Raw genomic sequence first — 17,270 nt, forward strand, 5'->3', positions numbered from 1 at the left:
TAAACTGCAGTTTCAGGAGTACTTCCCTGAAAAGGATCAGAAAACAGAGGTGTGGATTAGAAATCCCTTTAATGTAGAAGTGCTGTTATGTCACTTACAGTGAAAGAAACATTAATGGACCTTTCCCGTGATGAGACATTGATGCTGAGATTTCTGAACAACCTCTTGCTAACTACTGATTTCTGTGTGAGAAGAATATCCAGAGCTGTCATTTGCAGCATTGGAAGTGCTTAGGCCATTTTCGTCCACCTACCTGTGTGTAGCTGGCTTTTTAGCACTGACCTTACTGAAAAACAAATACAGGGCCTGTCTCACTGTTGAAGATGACCTCTGTCTTTATCTCAGCCACACAGAGCCCCCTTCGAGGATTTGTGTTCATCAATACAAGCATACCCATCCCCTGAGGTACATATTTATTTTTTACTGCTGGATATAAAGATTGTCTTGTGAATTTAAATATTTAGTGGCTACTTTTTTGTAGATATGGTCTTGTAGTGCATTTTTTTATTTAAAATATTAACTGTTTCAGAGTAACACAGTGTACTGGGGTCCTGTAGTAATTTTTGTTTTCAGAAGAGAGTCGCAGTGCAGTGAAGTTTGAGAACCCCTGCTTTATAGTAACATCAATTGTCAGGAGTTCTGGAGGCATATATTAGACTTGATTTTCTGGTTGAGCTGTGCTTGCTGCAAGCACTTAAGGTGATGAGCAAAAGGAAAGTTTAAGGTACCTTTTTTTTTTTTCCTGATCCTGGGGTCATGTAGGAGTTTGCACCTTATGGCTGCTCTACTATGCACCTGTCTGTGGCACTAATGGGCCATTCTGGCATCCAGGAATAGCTGGAGTGGAGAGACAACCACATTCCAATGGCAGGGCTTCTGGGGAGAGTCTGGCCTAAAGCTTGTGTGTCACTGGGAGAATGTTTAGTTGGTCTGATTCACGGGGATTCTGGCCCCTTTACACCAGTGGAATGGTGCAAATAGGCTGTAGAGTGATGGAGAATCAGACCCATTATCTATCTTGATATAGAACTCCCACTCCTCATCTAAATATAAAAAGTAAACAAAACCAAGTTAATTTATAACAAAACTGCATTTTCCTATACACCGCTTTAAAACACGTTTAAATTTAACTAAATACAGTGTTCATATCTGAATGCTTTCCCCTCTGAAATCAATGGGAAAGAGATTCTCTCTGTCAGTTAATCTGATCACAGGGAAATTAGCAACCTCCATAAGTAAAGCTCAGAACCATGTACTGCCACAGATAGCTCTCTAGTAATATCTATATTTTTAGATTTGACCTGTGTTAGAAGCAAATTCACTGTAAATATATATACATATACGCACAATATTTGATCGAAAATATCTGGAGTTTTCCTTTTAAAGGCTTATAACTTGGATTTCTCCAATTATCACTCATCTGATTTTTATGAAATCTCAAATTTTTCTCTATTGCCTATTGAAGAAAAATTATACTTAACTTTTTTTAGCTACACAGTAAAGAAAATGATAACATTTAATAAAATCAGATGCTCACACAGAAAATAAGTTTTAGAATTCTTTTGCAGGTTTGTATAAAGTATATATCAACCAATAAACAATTGTTTTCAAAGATGGATTGATAGTAACAGCTCATTATTAACTATATCAGAATCTTTCTTGAAAAGGATGCTTTCCTGTTATTGGAGCATTCCACAGTGCATGTTTTAACACCTGGAGGTGAACTAAATTTGGATCCTGTACCAAGGAGTCAGTTCAGGGCTGTTAAGTTCCGCATCTGATGCTTTGCTAGAATATCTGTACTGCAGCATGACCTGGCAGTGAGTCTTTTTTCCTTTTTCAAATCCCCTGCGGAGGTATGATTACAGCATCATAACTTCAGCATCAATTTTAGAAGCTCTAAATTTCCTAGTGATTGAAAATCCTGAGATGCTGTAAGAAACTTGCCTCTTCTAATCCTCCAAGGGGACTGATTAGTTATGATCATGTGTTTTCAAACTTCTATTGAGCCAGAGGACTACACACAGCAAAACATCCGTTTCTCAGGAAACCTGGCTTATGCGTTTCCCTGTAATAGCCCTAGAACTCCTGCTACTGTAAAAATTGCATTTGTTTGCTTTAGAAAGTCACAATTTTTTAATTCACTGCAAGAGAATGGTGTATGTGAAGATTATCACTTATTTTGTGTTCATGCTCCTCCAAGAAATATCACTAGAAATGTGTGTCTATTTCATTTGAACAGGCATGAGAAAATATTTGATCAGTGTTTTAAAACAGAGGTGGGCTAACTACGGCCCGCAGGACCGTCCGGCCCTGGCCCGGGAGGCTCGCCCCCGGCCCCTCCCCCACTGTCCTCCCTCCCCCGCAGCCTCAGCTCGCTCCCCCGCCGGCGCAATACTCTGGGCGGTGGGGCTGTGAGCTCTTGGGGCAGCGCAGCTGCAGAGCCGGTCCTGACCCAGTGCTCTGAGCTGCGTGGCGTGGCTGTAGCGCTGCCAGCCACCGGTGCTCCAGGCAGCGCAGTAACGGGGCAAGGGGAGGGGTTGGATAGAGGGCAGGGGAGTTCAGGGTGGTGGTCAGGGTGTGGGGGTGTGGATAGGGGTCGGGGAGGGAACAGGGAATTGAATGGGGGCAGGGGTCCGGGGGGGCTGTCAGGAATGAGAGGAGGGGTTGGATGGGGCGGTGGGAGTCCAGGGGCGGACAGGGAGAGGGTGTGTGTGGATGGGGCCATCAGGGAACAGGGGGTGTTGGATGGGACAGGAGGGGGGGCAGATAGGAGGTGGGGGCCGGGCCACGACCCCCTCCCCTAACCGGCCCTCCATACAATTTGTGAAACCCGATGCGGTCCTCAGGCCAAAAAATTTGCCTGCCCCTGTTTTAAAACATAAGCCCTTTTCCCTTGATGGTTCAGTCTCTCAGGCCCAGTCTTTCAGTCTCTATATGTAGGAAGCTCCTACTGAGGTTAATGGGAGTTTTGGGTGTGTAGAGGCATACTTTATGCCTGGGCATACTTTATTTCTAAGAAAGCACAATGCATGAAGAACTTTTGGAAGTCACAAATAAAACACAATCCATTCTTGGACTCTTAATAATTTGTGCAACAGTTACCTTGCTTTCTTATGCTAGAATTTAGTGACTGTTTAGTGTAGGGTGACCAGACAGCAAATGTGAAAAATCGGGACAGGGTGTGGGGGGTAATAGGAGCCTATGTAAGAAAAAGACCCAAAAATCGGGACTGTCCCTATAAAATCGGGACATCTGGTCACCCTAGTTTAGTGCTGCAGTTTATTTTACCCTATGTAAACAGATTTATTTCAAGTCAGTCAGGGAAACTGAAGTATTCCATCTCCCAGCAGTAGGTGTCACTATAACTATCAAAAACAACTGCAAAGGCTTAGTGGAGAGGGAACAGTGCATTAGAATAATTTTGCAAGTCACACTTTTAAAAAATATAGCAAATGTTACCTACAGTGTATCGTTTTTCAAGTGTGAATCTGGAACCTTTTATTAACCACTAAAGTTGATGTCTAATATGAGGGAAGGCAGTTTATCAACTGCAGTTTATCCTGACATTTCTCTTTCCCTGAATGCCCCAGCTCAAATACACTGCAATTTATTTTCTTTTCCCTTCATCAGGTCTTCCAACTTCTCTCTGCGGCTTACTACCTGCTCTAAGTCCTCATGAGCTAGCCAAGTTCAGTAAGTTGTACATGCTGAGAACAACAGGAAGCATTTCTATTTTGTAACATTTTACCCCACTTTTCTCACCTTTCCTGCCTATCATGGATCTATCATCATTGTACAACACTGCTCTTCAAGCAGGCGTGGTTCCCATACTTCATATCAGTATCATACCACAAAGGCTTCTTCCAACCTACAGATCGAAGTAGGATCTCTTTAGAAAGCTACTTCCAGTCACTTGAGCCAACCTCAGATACTAAGTTCAGTGAGGCTAATTTAGCTTTGACAAGGAATAGGGATGGGATCTCGCTCTAATTGTGGGCATGCATGAACAAGATGGGTAGCTATTTAGGGACATGACTAGGAATCCTGCTAATATACAAACTCTTGGCCCCTTTCACTCATATCACTCCATTAAAATGGCACTATATCATCACATTTTAATAGGAATGGGTGCCAAACAGATGAGTTTGGATGAGAAATCAGCATACTATCTCAAGTGTCATATCTTCTGCCAAAACCCCTCTCTGTGACAGCTGTGCCACATTGCAAGTAAAAAGAGTTATGAGGCAGAGAAGGATTAAGGCAGTATTGCTGACATCCAGGTCCTATTGTCAGAGAGAGTCCCAGTGCAGATGTAATTTAGCAAGCTGCTTATGGCTGGCTGTTGCCTGGGAAGGAACCTAGGTCCATGTTGTCCTGATCAATCCCTCATTTCATGTGACACTATGACCTGGGAGAAGGACTGGCAGAAGTAGGGAGATGTGTAATTCTGAAGTGTCCAGACTGTTTGGTGCAGTTTATTCACTGATGGGATAAATTTTGGTGGCTAGGACCCAAAATAGTCTTAGATACCATTATTCAACTGAGCAAAGTAAGTAACACCTGAATGTGAAAGAAAACCTAAACAATTGGAGAAAGAAAAGACCAATGGCTGTCAGACGTTTGTGGCTGCTGACTAGAAAAGCTATTCTATAACAGGCATGCGGGAAATATGGTAAGATCACTTGGAGTGTCAAAACATGTTGCATAACAAAACTGACTATGGCATGTGACAGCATCAGGAGACACAAAAGAGTCAACAGGATGGAACTCGAAATGTTAAGCAGCAGTAAATACAGAGTTATCAGTCATTCCAGTAAGTGATGGACTAACCAATGCCCTTTCACAAGGAACAAAAGCAAAGAGGGGAAATATTTTGCACAGTCAAGAAAAAAACCCTATTGATGATAATTAAGAACATAGAAAACAGGATTATCCCAAAAGTCAGACTATGGTAGACTGATCTATTACGTTTCATGAACAAAAGCTGGCTGTGATGGTTTCAGCAGTAGAGCTAAGTGAAGGACAGAAGTTTTATTTCATGATGGATTTAGAGATTTTCAACTTTGCATTTGTTCCAAATTGGAGCAAAGATTAAAAAAACCTGAAATTCTCTTCGAAGGAAAATTCCATTTTTTTTCATTTCCAGCCCTTCAAAACATTTCATTTCAATTTTAACTTTTAAATTTTGTATTATATACTAATAATTCAAAATTAAAAAAATCAAATCAAAAGATGCAAATGTTTTGTTCAGAAAATGTCAGCACAGGATTTTTTGACACCTGTTTCTGTTGGAATTTTTGGGACTTTTTTTTTTTTTCCCAAATAAAATTGGGGGAAATTTGACCCAATTTCAAGAAACATTTTGATGTAACTGCACATTCTGATGGAATGTGATTCCATCAAAGTTTCTCCAACCAGCGCTAGTCAGTAATCTATACCAAGTGCCAATGCCATTGTTTTGCTGGCACATGCTTAGTTGACGTACGATTACATAAATGGCACAGCAAATATGGAGGTAGAGGGAACATTGATTTCACACACCGATGTATTTTACCCCTAGATTCAAGCACAGCAAGTTTATTTTGGAGTTGGGATGCTGAATGAAGCCTGTAGAGAGCCTGTGATCAAAAACAGTGGCTCTCAAAATTTTGCCGGACATAGTTAGACCATCACTTTTTCTACAACATGGAAAAATGAGAATATTCTTACAAAGTACCCCTCCCCTTTTCTTTTTAAAGGTTCATTTTTTCTACCTGGTAAGAATTTTTCATAATTTCATGCCTTACACTTCATGGTTTGTTACTTGGTCTATTACTCTCAGGTTTAACTTGATAAGGTCCTGCTTCCTGTGATATTCATTTTTGAGTTTTGATTCCTCCCTGCTGCTGCTTTGAAGTGTTAGATAACATTTGAAGCATTGCACATTGCTGCTGATTTTTAAACTTTTCATTCAACTGCAGTACATAACTCTATTTCTTCTAAATAATTTTTCAGTGAATGGTTATATTCTAAAACCAGCTTTTTGCTTTTAATCGGGGCAAAATGCCAGCCTTTTTTCTAAAGCAGCTAGTAAGTGATGTCCAAAAGGTTTGATGATTTCGTTTATTTCTTTTCCTCATAGGGATTTAGGTGCATAACTTGAATTAGAGGAAACTGAGTTATTGTATATTTCCAGAATGCATAAATAGGAGAATAGATGCCTGTATTTTTGTTTTCATGCCCCTTTTCTCAATATCCTGTCTACAGTCAGTGCACATGACTCTCAATAGCATCAAGCAAATAGGAGTAGATGGCCTATAACGTTGTATCGTAATGGTGGTTAAGCATCTTACACTGGCAATTATGCCAGTGTTGAGCTAGAAATATACAGACACAACTGGTCACATTCTGCCTTCACTACCTATATCCTGGCAATCCCACACAAATCAAAGAGGTTGCATGTGTATAAATGAATCTGGATCAAAGCAGAGAATATAGCTCAAAATCTGAAATTTTCCTTCACAGTGTTTAAAACCTATTATTATACTCACCAAGGTCACAAAGACTTGGTCTGAAGTTTAACCTTAAAAAAAGGCTGACCTCACGAGCCAGGGTGCATTTTTATGGGTCTGTAGGCAATGGGAATACCCAGCCCTTCCCCCCCTCACTGCTGGGTGGAGGAAGTGGGTCCAATGTGAGGTCCCTATAACCCATGGGCCAAGAGCACAATGATGCACCATAAGTGGGTACACTTCCACCATGTCTCACACAATGTATAATGTTCCCCTTATCTCATCTCTCTTACTTCCTATGTGAAGGAGGAGAATAGTCTGCGGCTTTGGCTTCCAGCCCGAATCCCTGGGCAGGGATTCATGTAAAACGTTATTGCCCTCATGCCTTCCAGGATTGTAGTACCGGGGACACTGATTCCCAGCTGGAATCTGCACTGATACAGTCCTGCTGGGTAGTTTGGGGAGTGGTTCCTCATTGGTTAAGGATTTTCAATAAAGTTGTGACCTTCAAATTGCACCATACTATGGCATACTTATCTTATTGTATCCATGTTTGCATCAAAATTTTTGAAGAAATTTATTTATGAAAACATCTGCCCCATTCACAACACAACAACAATCCAAAATCTCCAACCCTGTCATTTCAATTATTTTCTACATATTTAGGGAAAAATTCTCTCCAGTTTGCACTGTGTATCTCCTACCCTTCACATGATCTCTAATGAAAATTCCATGCGCGGAAACAGAGTGGAGAACATGCAACAAAGATCCGCAGTGTGGTACAGGGAGGGACCAGAAGGCCATGGCCCCTAGGGTGACCAGATGTCCCGATTTTATAGGGACAGTCCCGATTTTGGGGGCTTTTTCTTATATAGGCACCTATTACCCCCATCCCCATCCCAATTTTTTACTTTTGCCATCTGGTCACTCTAATGGCCCGCCACTTTTTACTGGCCATGAGGGAGGTAGTGTGCGGGGGGAGAGTGAGGGAGGTAGTAGGGGGAGAAGAGTGAGTGTGGGGGGGGCAGGGTCTTGTGGAGAAGAATGAGCAGGGGCCAGGGCCTCAGTTGATGGGGGCCACGGTTCGGGCGCCAGTGCCCCTCCACTTTTAGGGTGCTTCCGCCACCCCGATAGCACTTAATTTTATTGTAGGGGGCCAAGTTCTGCCCTGGAATGCAAACACACCGTTCTCATGCAGAGTTGTTTACATGCATATGAGGGCAGAGTTTAATCCAGACTTGCAATTAAATATTTTTATCTTTTCATCAAATTATTGACATCGATTTGTTTCACATTTGGATCCCAAATAAATGACAAACTTTGGCTAGCACTATTTTTCTCCCCTCACAATCAATATATGGACCAGAATTATAATTATATTGACGTATAGTGTCTTGTTGTACAAAACTACTCACAGATATTTGCTGTGCCCTTAGGAATAGGCAGATATGAGCCAGGACTCCAAGGTCGACCCTGATAATTCTTCTTGCATTTCCCGCAGTCTGGGCCTGTAGTATTGTGCTCACATTCACAAAACAATTTTTTGTTTTCTTCTTTACAGCCAGTGGCATGAAGGTTACACTTGCACCTATCAGAGAAAAGGTAGGGTGTTATGTCAAGTTGACATTTGATGTCAGACTACTAAGATCGTACTAAAATACTCCTTATGGCAACCAATATATTTCTCTCTAACTTTTGCGGTGTTATTGTTTTAACATGTCTCCAAAGAAATCTATCTAGCTTAAATTGGTTTCATGCATAAATGCCACATTGTGGAATCCTGCTGTTTGGCAGCATTTTGACAATAATAGCTTCACCTGAACTCCAAGGGGCCGATCTCCTCTTATTTACACCATTTTTACACTGGTGTAGTTCCACTGAAATCAATGGAGTTACTTCTAATTTTCACTGGTCTATCATCCTGCAAAGAGTTCAGTGGGACTAGTCACATGGATAAAATTAGTCATGTGCTTCAATCTTTGCAGGATCTGGCCCAAAGTGAGATGAGAGTCACATCTCAAGCACAGGTTTTCCATTAAATGTACTCTACAATACCCATTCTTTATTAATAAGGAACGGTTATACAGTAAATGCAAACATTTTTAGATGTATTTTTTTTATACATACAACCTATAAAATGGTGCTTTAAATGTACCAGAGATGCCAGAAAAAATGTTCTCAGAGAGCTAGTGTGAATTCCCAGGTTCTGAAACACAGATTCAGTGGATGATAAATTAGTAATTAGAAAGTCTCCAGGAAATAAGCCCAATTACTCTGAAAGAAAATGTTTACACAAAACAAGAAGTACTGCATTACATACGTTTGGAAAACTTTTGCTAAGGTCCTGCTTTTATGGCTGTGGATAAGATAGAGATATATAGCAGGTACCAACGGATATGCAATATCCACAAAAATATGTTACCCACATCATATTTGAATGTAAAATTGTAGAAGCCAACTTACTTGTTGAAGAGGCAAGTTATTACTTTGTATTGTACTAAGCACTGTCCAATTGCTCAGAAAGGACAATTAATTTGACAACATTATAGCACCTGAAGGGCAGAAAAAATAATTTGGTAGAAGTGTTTTTTTCAAAATGGGAAATAAACTAACCGCAATTCTTATAAAAACCATTAAATGAATTAGAATTTGAACTACATTGTTTTTAAAATAGTTGGTATTTTCAGGAATGGAAAAAGCTAGTTTCAGAGACACTAAGGCATCGTTATTTCTTTCCAGTAGATGTCAGAAATGGGTAAAATCTCCTTGTTATTGGCCCTGGAAAGGAAACTAGTATTTAGCAACTCTGGTTCTTTGTTTTCCTAATTATTATAAATCCAGTTATTTAAAAGATTCTCATGTGGGCATTTGTTACCTGTTACATACAGTGCCCAGTAATTAGAGCAAAGCAGCACATGGAATAGCCAAGATTTTTAACAAGTGCAAATTAACAGCTGCCAAGCTGACTTCCATTTAAAAGGAATATGACCTGAAGCAAGTGGCCACACACACACACACATCCCCAGGGTAAAACAAACTTGCAGTTGCCTTAAGTGGCAGCTGGAGAAAAGCCACTAGAATTTGCAATACAGAAGATGCTGTATGCATTCTACTCACTGTTAGAAAGGAGACAGAGTGAATTGCTTGTTATTTAAACAATGCTCACTCTAGCTGGAAATATAATCAACACCTTTTAAATTAAAATTTGCAAAAAAAATCTTTTTTTAAACATGACTGAAAAAAAAAATAAGAAGAGAGACTGTTAAGCAAACAGTATTTAATTATGAGTTCTGTCCTGCATATACATACTGCATGCAGTGAATTACTTGTCGCGCTAATTTGCTTAAGGGACCTTTTTTCATACAACATTAGCACCTTTCTTTGATGGTGTCCTCTATATATGTAGTACATCCAAAACTGCTATGTTAAAAAAATGTTTAGGTTACAAAGTCAAGCATTCAAGAGATAGGAAATGCTGTGTAGCCTTAATTTGGCCCCTTTGTGTACATGCATTACGATAGAGTCTTTAATGACATACTATTATTCCACAAAATTCCTGCCTCTTTCAGTGAATGAGCAGTTATTTAATATTTTTTATCCACCTCATTCAGTGTATGGCACCAGGCCTTATTTAATGCACACCATCCAGCCCCTGTACTGAATACAAAATTATGCATTTCCTCATGGACAGTTCTATGGTGCTCTTTCCATAGTATCTGAGTGCTTCACAGACACTAATGAATTTACCTTCATAACATTCCTCTGAGATAAAGAAGTATTATTATCCCCATTTCACAGATGGGGAACTGAAGCCCAGAAATATTAAGGTCAAAAGTGTCCACTAATTGTTGGGCGGCCAATCTGAGCCTATCTATGAACTGATTTTTCAGAGTACTTAGCATTTTTATAGCACTTACATGTTCATGGCACAGCTCCAACTGATTTTAGTTATAGTTGTGAGTGCTCAGGACTTCTGCAAATCTGGCCTTAAGTATCTCACACTGGGTACCCAGGCAATAAAGAACACATAAGTATGGGGCAACTCTGAACATTTTAATTTAAGTGACTTTCCCAGCACACACAGGAACTCTGGCAGAGGCAAAGAGAGTGCGCCATTCAACTGCACTAACCATAAGACCATCTTTTTTCTCCCTGCAATTCCTATTTCTCATTCACTGCACATCTTACAACTCCAGCCCACCACCTCCTTTTCCGACAAGCCTCCAGCTCTGACCAACTCCCCCCCTGCACAGTGTTGGGCAACCTTAACTATACGTGGCATTACAATCTCTGCCATAATACATATATAGGTGCCAGATACAAAAATGCAGATTTACACCAGCTGAGAATTTGTCCAGTGCATGTGTTTAAAACCCTCATCGTAGAATCACCCACAAAATCACAATATAATAATGTAGCATCTACATATGAAAGAAAATCTCAGACAAGCACCAAATGATTACAGGAAAAGGGAAGAGTAGAAAATAGGAAGAGAGATAGTAAAATTCTAGGATCAGTGATTCTAATTGGATTACAGAAGCAGTAACAAATTTGAATGTTGAATGACTGGAAATGAAAACTGTCTCAAGAGTGCTGAGGGGGCTGAGTGAATATATGGGGGCAGAGCGGAGACAGACATAAAGACCTGTGATTCAGATAACATTGATAATTAAACATAAAGCGTAGGCAATGTTGAGGAATCCTGAAAACCACAGTTATTCAGACAGAACTGTCTACAGTTCCCTTGAAGAAGACTGCAAGGAACAAGAAGTGGCTAATGTGACTTCATGAAGGATTACTTAAAGATCAGAGGTTAAAAAAACAACAACTGGTATTATAAAAAGGAGAGTCAAAAAGATGAATACTCAGAAACAATTAAGGCTTTCAGGAAAAGGAGAAAGGCAAAAAAATAGAAGAAGAAGAAGAAGAAATGAGTTAGTGCTCAGAGGATAGCCCAAGTGAAATACAGGAACAACTATCACATGAAAAAGATCACCACCTCATCTAGAGGATAAAGGAATCATGACTGCAATAAGTAGCAATATGTTTATAAAGGATAAATCATGTAAGAAAAAACTGACTGCTTTTCCTGCCACAATGATACCATAAATATGAAGGGGATGAAGCAAGCATAGCATATTTGGATTGTAGAAAATACTTTCTGGTACACTTTCACCTGATTGGAAAACTAGCTGAAAAACTGTACCAGAAACAAAAGATAAAGGGCTTGTCTACCCAGCCCCACATTGTGAACTACTGTGGTGTGAACTGTGACTGCGCTAAACTTTTGTGCTATAACTGCCCTGTGTAAACTCTGCTAACAAGAACTACAAGGTATGTTGTTTGCATTAATGTAGTCCTGTTTGAAATTGGACTCCATTATCACAAATTAGGTATCTTTGAGTTTGCGCTAACAGGATCTACACAGGCCTACACAATGCTTTTGTGCCGCCTGCAGGTCACACCCCTGTAGTCCATGCTGTTGGGCCACGTAGAGAAACCCAAAGACTAATGGCATTGTATTGCTCTGCGGAAGGATCTTTAATGAAGTACTATTGCAGGGATAATGTCAGTGTTGAGTCTGATCTTCTGGAACACCATTGTTAATGATCTAGAAATGGGACTAAACTGTGTGCTAAATGAAATCTGAAGAGGATACTAATTTGGGAGTAGTGAATATCAATGAAATCATACAACCTGACCCAGAGAGTAGGAACACTGGCAGAAAAATAATAAATTGTGAGTCAGATAATCTGAAAAACATAAGGTCTGATTCTCTTCTCCTTTATGCCAGTGTCACCCCACTGATTTCAGTGGAGTTACTCCTGATTAACAACCAATGTGAGAAACAGGCCCCTACTCAGTGAGAGGGTGAAAATTAGATAGCAATAATACTAAAAGAGACCAAAATATAATAGTGGACAGCACATTAGACATGAGTTTTCAATATATTATGCTTACCAAAAAAAAAAAAAAAAAGGCCAGTGAAGTTGTGTGCTGTACACAGAGAAACATCACATTCTGGAGAAGGGGTCTGTCTATATTCTCTTTCTATATTGCTCTAGTGAGACTGCACTTGGAATCCTGCAGTTAGTTCTGGGCATTTCATGATGCATGCATTGATAAACTGCAGGGAATTCACAGAAGAGTAATAGGAAAGACTTGAGTGCTGGAAGGAGAGAAGGGAGGGTGAAAGTGTTTCTCGGACCTACTTCCTTCATGAGTATTTGTACAGATACAGTTGACAGAATATGTGAAGACATGTAATAGAAACTGGAAAGTCTTTTCCCATCCTGTTTACAAACCAAGTGTTAGATGATTATAATAAAATTTCATGTCTAGAGTTTTTTTAAGTCCAAAGAAATCCAAAGTGCTTCACAAACTTTTGTATATGCACATAACTTTTTATATAAAGAAATCCAGCTACCTCTGGCACACCATGCAACAATGTGTTTGGGTGTGTTGGGGGGACGGGCAGAGCGAACAAACAGAGGAGCTATCAGAATGTAGGTAACATGCTGCAAATGGACCAGGATATACTCAGTAGCCCACTGTACACCATGTAAGAATATAGCAGATGTTAAAGACAAAACATAAGTCTCGTACTGCATATATTTAAAATAAGAGGTTATGGCAAGGTTTAATGCTTTCCCACATCTTCATAACCCTTCAATAAGCTATTGACTGCTCCACCAGCAATTAGAAGAAAAAGGGGGAGAGAGAGGCCCCACACTGGCTGTCTGCCCAAAGGGAGTGGTTTCATCTGTCTGTTACATCTGATGACAAAGCAGTTTTCCAAACTCTCTCTTTATCGGTCATTATGGCAGCCACCTTGTCAGAGCTGAGCCTGTGAAAGTGAATACCAACTTTCCACAACGTTTATCTATATTTGGAAACTTACATCCTGATGTTTCTACAGCTCAGCTGATTTTCATCTTTCCAATCCAACCTGTGAGAATGTTTACTGCCTAAATGTCGTGTTTAGGGCATACACAAGAATACAATTCTTTTCAATGTGCAAATTTAATTCTGAATAGCCAGAGATTGATATCACTGTCCAACACTATAAACTCCACTCTAATTGTGTAGGAGAACAAAATTGTTTTTCTGACCACTCATCTTTGACAGACTCATTATTTTGTCATAAAGCAATTTCAAACAAATGATATTTTTGGCAGTTATATAAGGTGTAGGAAGCATTCTGGTGCGTTCAAGGAATAGCTCTGCTTTAGTGGGAGAAAGAAGCCTTGGCATCCTGAGTTTCTCACAAATTCTATTTACATATAGACAACTGACATTAAAATGCTGTAAATATCACTGAGGTAATTGCTAACAGCATGCTGATTCACTTGTATGTAAGTGCCAACCAGCAGACTGGAGGTCACATGAGGGGATCATTCATGTCAACAAAAGAGAGAGAGGCTCTTTGATACATTTTTAATGACAAGCCATATGTTCCTCACTTAAACACATTTTTGGATCCTTTGATGTCATTGCCAAAGTTTAACAAATCAACTTAAAAACAACTTGCTATGCAAAATGAAGCATGCATAAAATAGATCTGCATCGGCCAGTTCTTCACCCCAAGTATTCTGTCAGCCAACCTCGAACTTGAACAGGATTCTGTATAGAGCCCTTCTAATGCTACAACTCCAACCATGACAGAGACACTCCTGAACCCAGTTTCCACATAATTCCTTTATGTAGTGTAGTCAGGATATAAACACTATCCTACTATGCTAAAGCTTTGGAGGCATTGTCTACATTAGGGAATTTTTACCAAAACGACTGGTTGTTAGCAGCATTGTGCGTCCTCGTATAGGCAACTCTTCAGCTCCAGCAGCTATTTACAGCACCTTGCTCTGAAAAGGGTGAGCCGACACCATGCTGAGGATGGCTGCCAGAGTCTGAGAGCCATTTATATGAATGCTGCCAAGGTTGCAAACAATGGGGCAACTTCACCAGTGTTAGCAACACTGGGCTTTTTGATCTTGTACAACAATCACTAATATAGACGAGGCTGGAAATTCATGTTGTAATGACGTAACAAGTTTCCCCTTGTCATGGATGAAGATGGAGTGTAGATGGGCCATCATTTTAAAGGAACACTGTCAATATTTTTTTTTTAAAAAAGCTCAAAGTAGTTTCAGATAAACACCTGCCCCTGAACTCCCTGCTATTTTCTGTATTTTACAATTACAGGGGTTTTTTTTAATTTTGTTTTATATTTTCCTCTCCTCTGTTGTGTTGTGTGGGAATCTCACTCTAACAACAATGGAAAAGAATGGTAACTTACCTTATAGTAATTGGAGTTCTTCGAGATGTGTGCTCCCTATCTGCATTCCATTGTAGGTATGCATATGTTCCATGCACCTGAGACTGGAATATTCTTGCTAGCAGCGTTTGTTGGTCTGTGCCTGTGCCTCTCTCCTACTAGCTAGGTCATAAGGGACAACATGGACCAATCACCTCTCCAGTATCATTCTACTGCGAATTAACCTAGGATAAAGTATGCAGCAGAGGGATTGGAGGGCAGGTAGCGGAATACAGATAGGCACCACACGTCCTGAAGAACTCTAATTATTGTAAGGTGAGTAACCTTATGAGTCTCACTGTGGGTGACTCACAAGCAGTATTTATTGAGGAGGAGGAGGGTGTGAAGACCCCTGCTGTACCACTGAATGGAGGACTGCTCTGCCAAAGGCTGCATCAGCTATAGAAGCTTGCACCAGGGCATAATGTCTCATGAAAGTGTGAACAGAGCCCCCTGTTAAAGAGTTTCCAGGAGAGGGACTTCTTAAAGGGAGGCTACTGATGCAGAGTGGGATCTAGATGAATGGGCCCTCAGCTCTTCTGGGGGAGGGGTTTCTGTTAACTAGTAATAGAGCTAGATGCAACCTGAAATCCGTGTAGACAGTCTTTGGGATGAGATTGCTTCATCCTTGCTCTGCAAAGGATATATATAATCTAGGTGATTTCCTAAAGATTTCTCTGTAGGTAGAATACCAATTCTTGAAGGACATCCAGAGAATGAAGCTTCTTATTCTCAGTATAGGCCTGTAGTTTTGGGAAGATGACAGATAAGTGAATAGCCTGATTTACATGGAGTCCCGAGATCACACTGGGGGTGAATTTTGGGTGTAATTTCAGGGAGACTTTGTTTCTACGGAAGACCATGTAAGGCAGACCAGCTATAAGGACTCCCAGCCGTGCTGGTCACCAGAAAGGGAATTTTCATCAATAGGTTGGCTAAAGAATGTGTGGCTAAGGTGCAAGCAAAGTTTTCATTAACTCTGATAGGACTAGACTGTGGTTCCAAGTTAGGGTGAGTGTCAGTACTGGGGAAAGGGTTCTAATGATACTCTTTAGAAAATGGACTGTCACAGTATGGGTGAAGATAGAATGGTTGTCAACTGGAGGGTGACTGGCACTGACAGCCATTAAGTGCACTCATATGGAACTAAGATAAACCTGAAATCTTTAAGGAGAGGAGATTTTCCAAGATGACAGGAATGTTGGAATCCTCTGGTGTTATCCAACAATGTTGACATCAGATAGAAAACTTTTTGCACTTTACTGTGTAATACTTTCTTGTGGATGCTTTCTTACTATTATTAAGGATGGACTGAACTGCTTCTAAGCATGTCCTTTCTAGATTCATCACCCTTTCAAATACCAGGCTGTTAGGTAGAGGGATGCCAGATTGGAATGCCTGATCTGGGCCTTTGTCCTGGGTCAATTGGTCCAAGAAGAGTTGCATATAGATGCATGGATGGATGTATCCTAAGATTGACCGCTTCTATACAAAGAGGGGTGGATCTTGCTCCCCCCTTGTTTTTTGATGTAGAACACTGTTGTCTGACTTGACTTGGACATGTAGGATTCAAATGAATGGTGGGAATCGTTTGCTGGCTTTATGGACTGCTTACAGCTCCAGGAATTTTAGGTAGATCCAAGACTCTTGAGAAGTCCATGTCTGCTTTGCTACATGCTTGTCTTGATGGGTGCTCCACCTTAGCAAGGAAGTGTCAGTGATCAGTCTCTTCTTGGATAGTGAAGGAACAAAGGGGACCCCCAACATACATCCCTGTTCTCCTACCAGAAGAGGGAACCTTGAACTCTGTGGGGGAGCAAGACTAGTTTATCTGCACTCTGTCAGCTAGGCATGTATACTCTTCATAGCTAAGCCTATAGACAATGAAGACAAAGTCTTGCAAACGGTGTCACACATTGGTACAGAAAGCCATGTGATCCAGAAAAATCAGACATGAGTGGACTGACATCCGTGGGCTCACCCAGCTGTGAGTAGCAAGCTCCTTCATGGATTGGAACCTGTCCTAAGGAAAGTATGCCTTGGCCTTGATAGAGTCCAGGGTTCCCCAATATTCTGTACAGGCAGAGTCCCAATGAGCACAGAAGATTGAGCAGTTATAGAGTTGATGTCCACGCCTCCCGATGAGATTTCCCAGTCAGTAACCAGTCATCATGGAATGGGAAAACTGATGAGAAAGTATTTCAAGTAAAATCCTTTTCCCCTGTGTTGAGGAATATCAGTTCTATGACTCCCAGATGGAACAGGGAGACTACTTCTTGATGGAACCTCCTCTCATCAGAGAGGTCTTTCAAGAGAAAGAGGGGTTGGGAGGGGAAAGAGAGAGAAATTCTGTGGTGTAGCCAGTATCAGTGATCTCCAGAACCTCTTCGTTTGTTGATATGAGATGCCAAGTTTGGGATAAATGAGTTAGGCAGCCACCAAATTAGGTACTGGAGTTCTGA

At 40.6% G+C, this 17,270-nt stretch overlaps 1 protein-coding gene across 5 annotated transcripts in view; it reads right to left on the minus strand.

Moving 5' to 3' along the window:
* Positions 1-17,270, minus strand: part of LOC112109982 (netrin-G1) — a 211,898-nt gene that overhangs the window by 73,322 nt on the left and 121,306 nt on the right. For all 5 annotated transcript variants that reach the window (XM_026655976.1, XM_026655975.1, XM_026655972.1 and 2 more), the window contains exon 3: positions 7,910-8,082. In XM_026655976.1, coding sequence (XP_026511761.1) covers positions 7,910-8,082 — 173 coding nt within the window. The remainder of the gene's footprint in view (positions 1-7,909; positions 8,083-17,270) is intronic.

Source organism: Terrapene carolina, unplaced genomic scaffold (assembly GCF_002925995.2).
Source record: "Terrapene carolina triunguis isolate 2854851 unplaced genomic scaffold, T_m_triunguis-2.0 Scaffold211, whole genome shotgun sequence".
NCBI lineage: Eukaryota > Metazoa > Chordata > Testudines > Emydidae > Terrapene > Terrapene triunguis.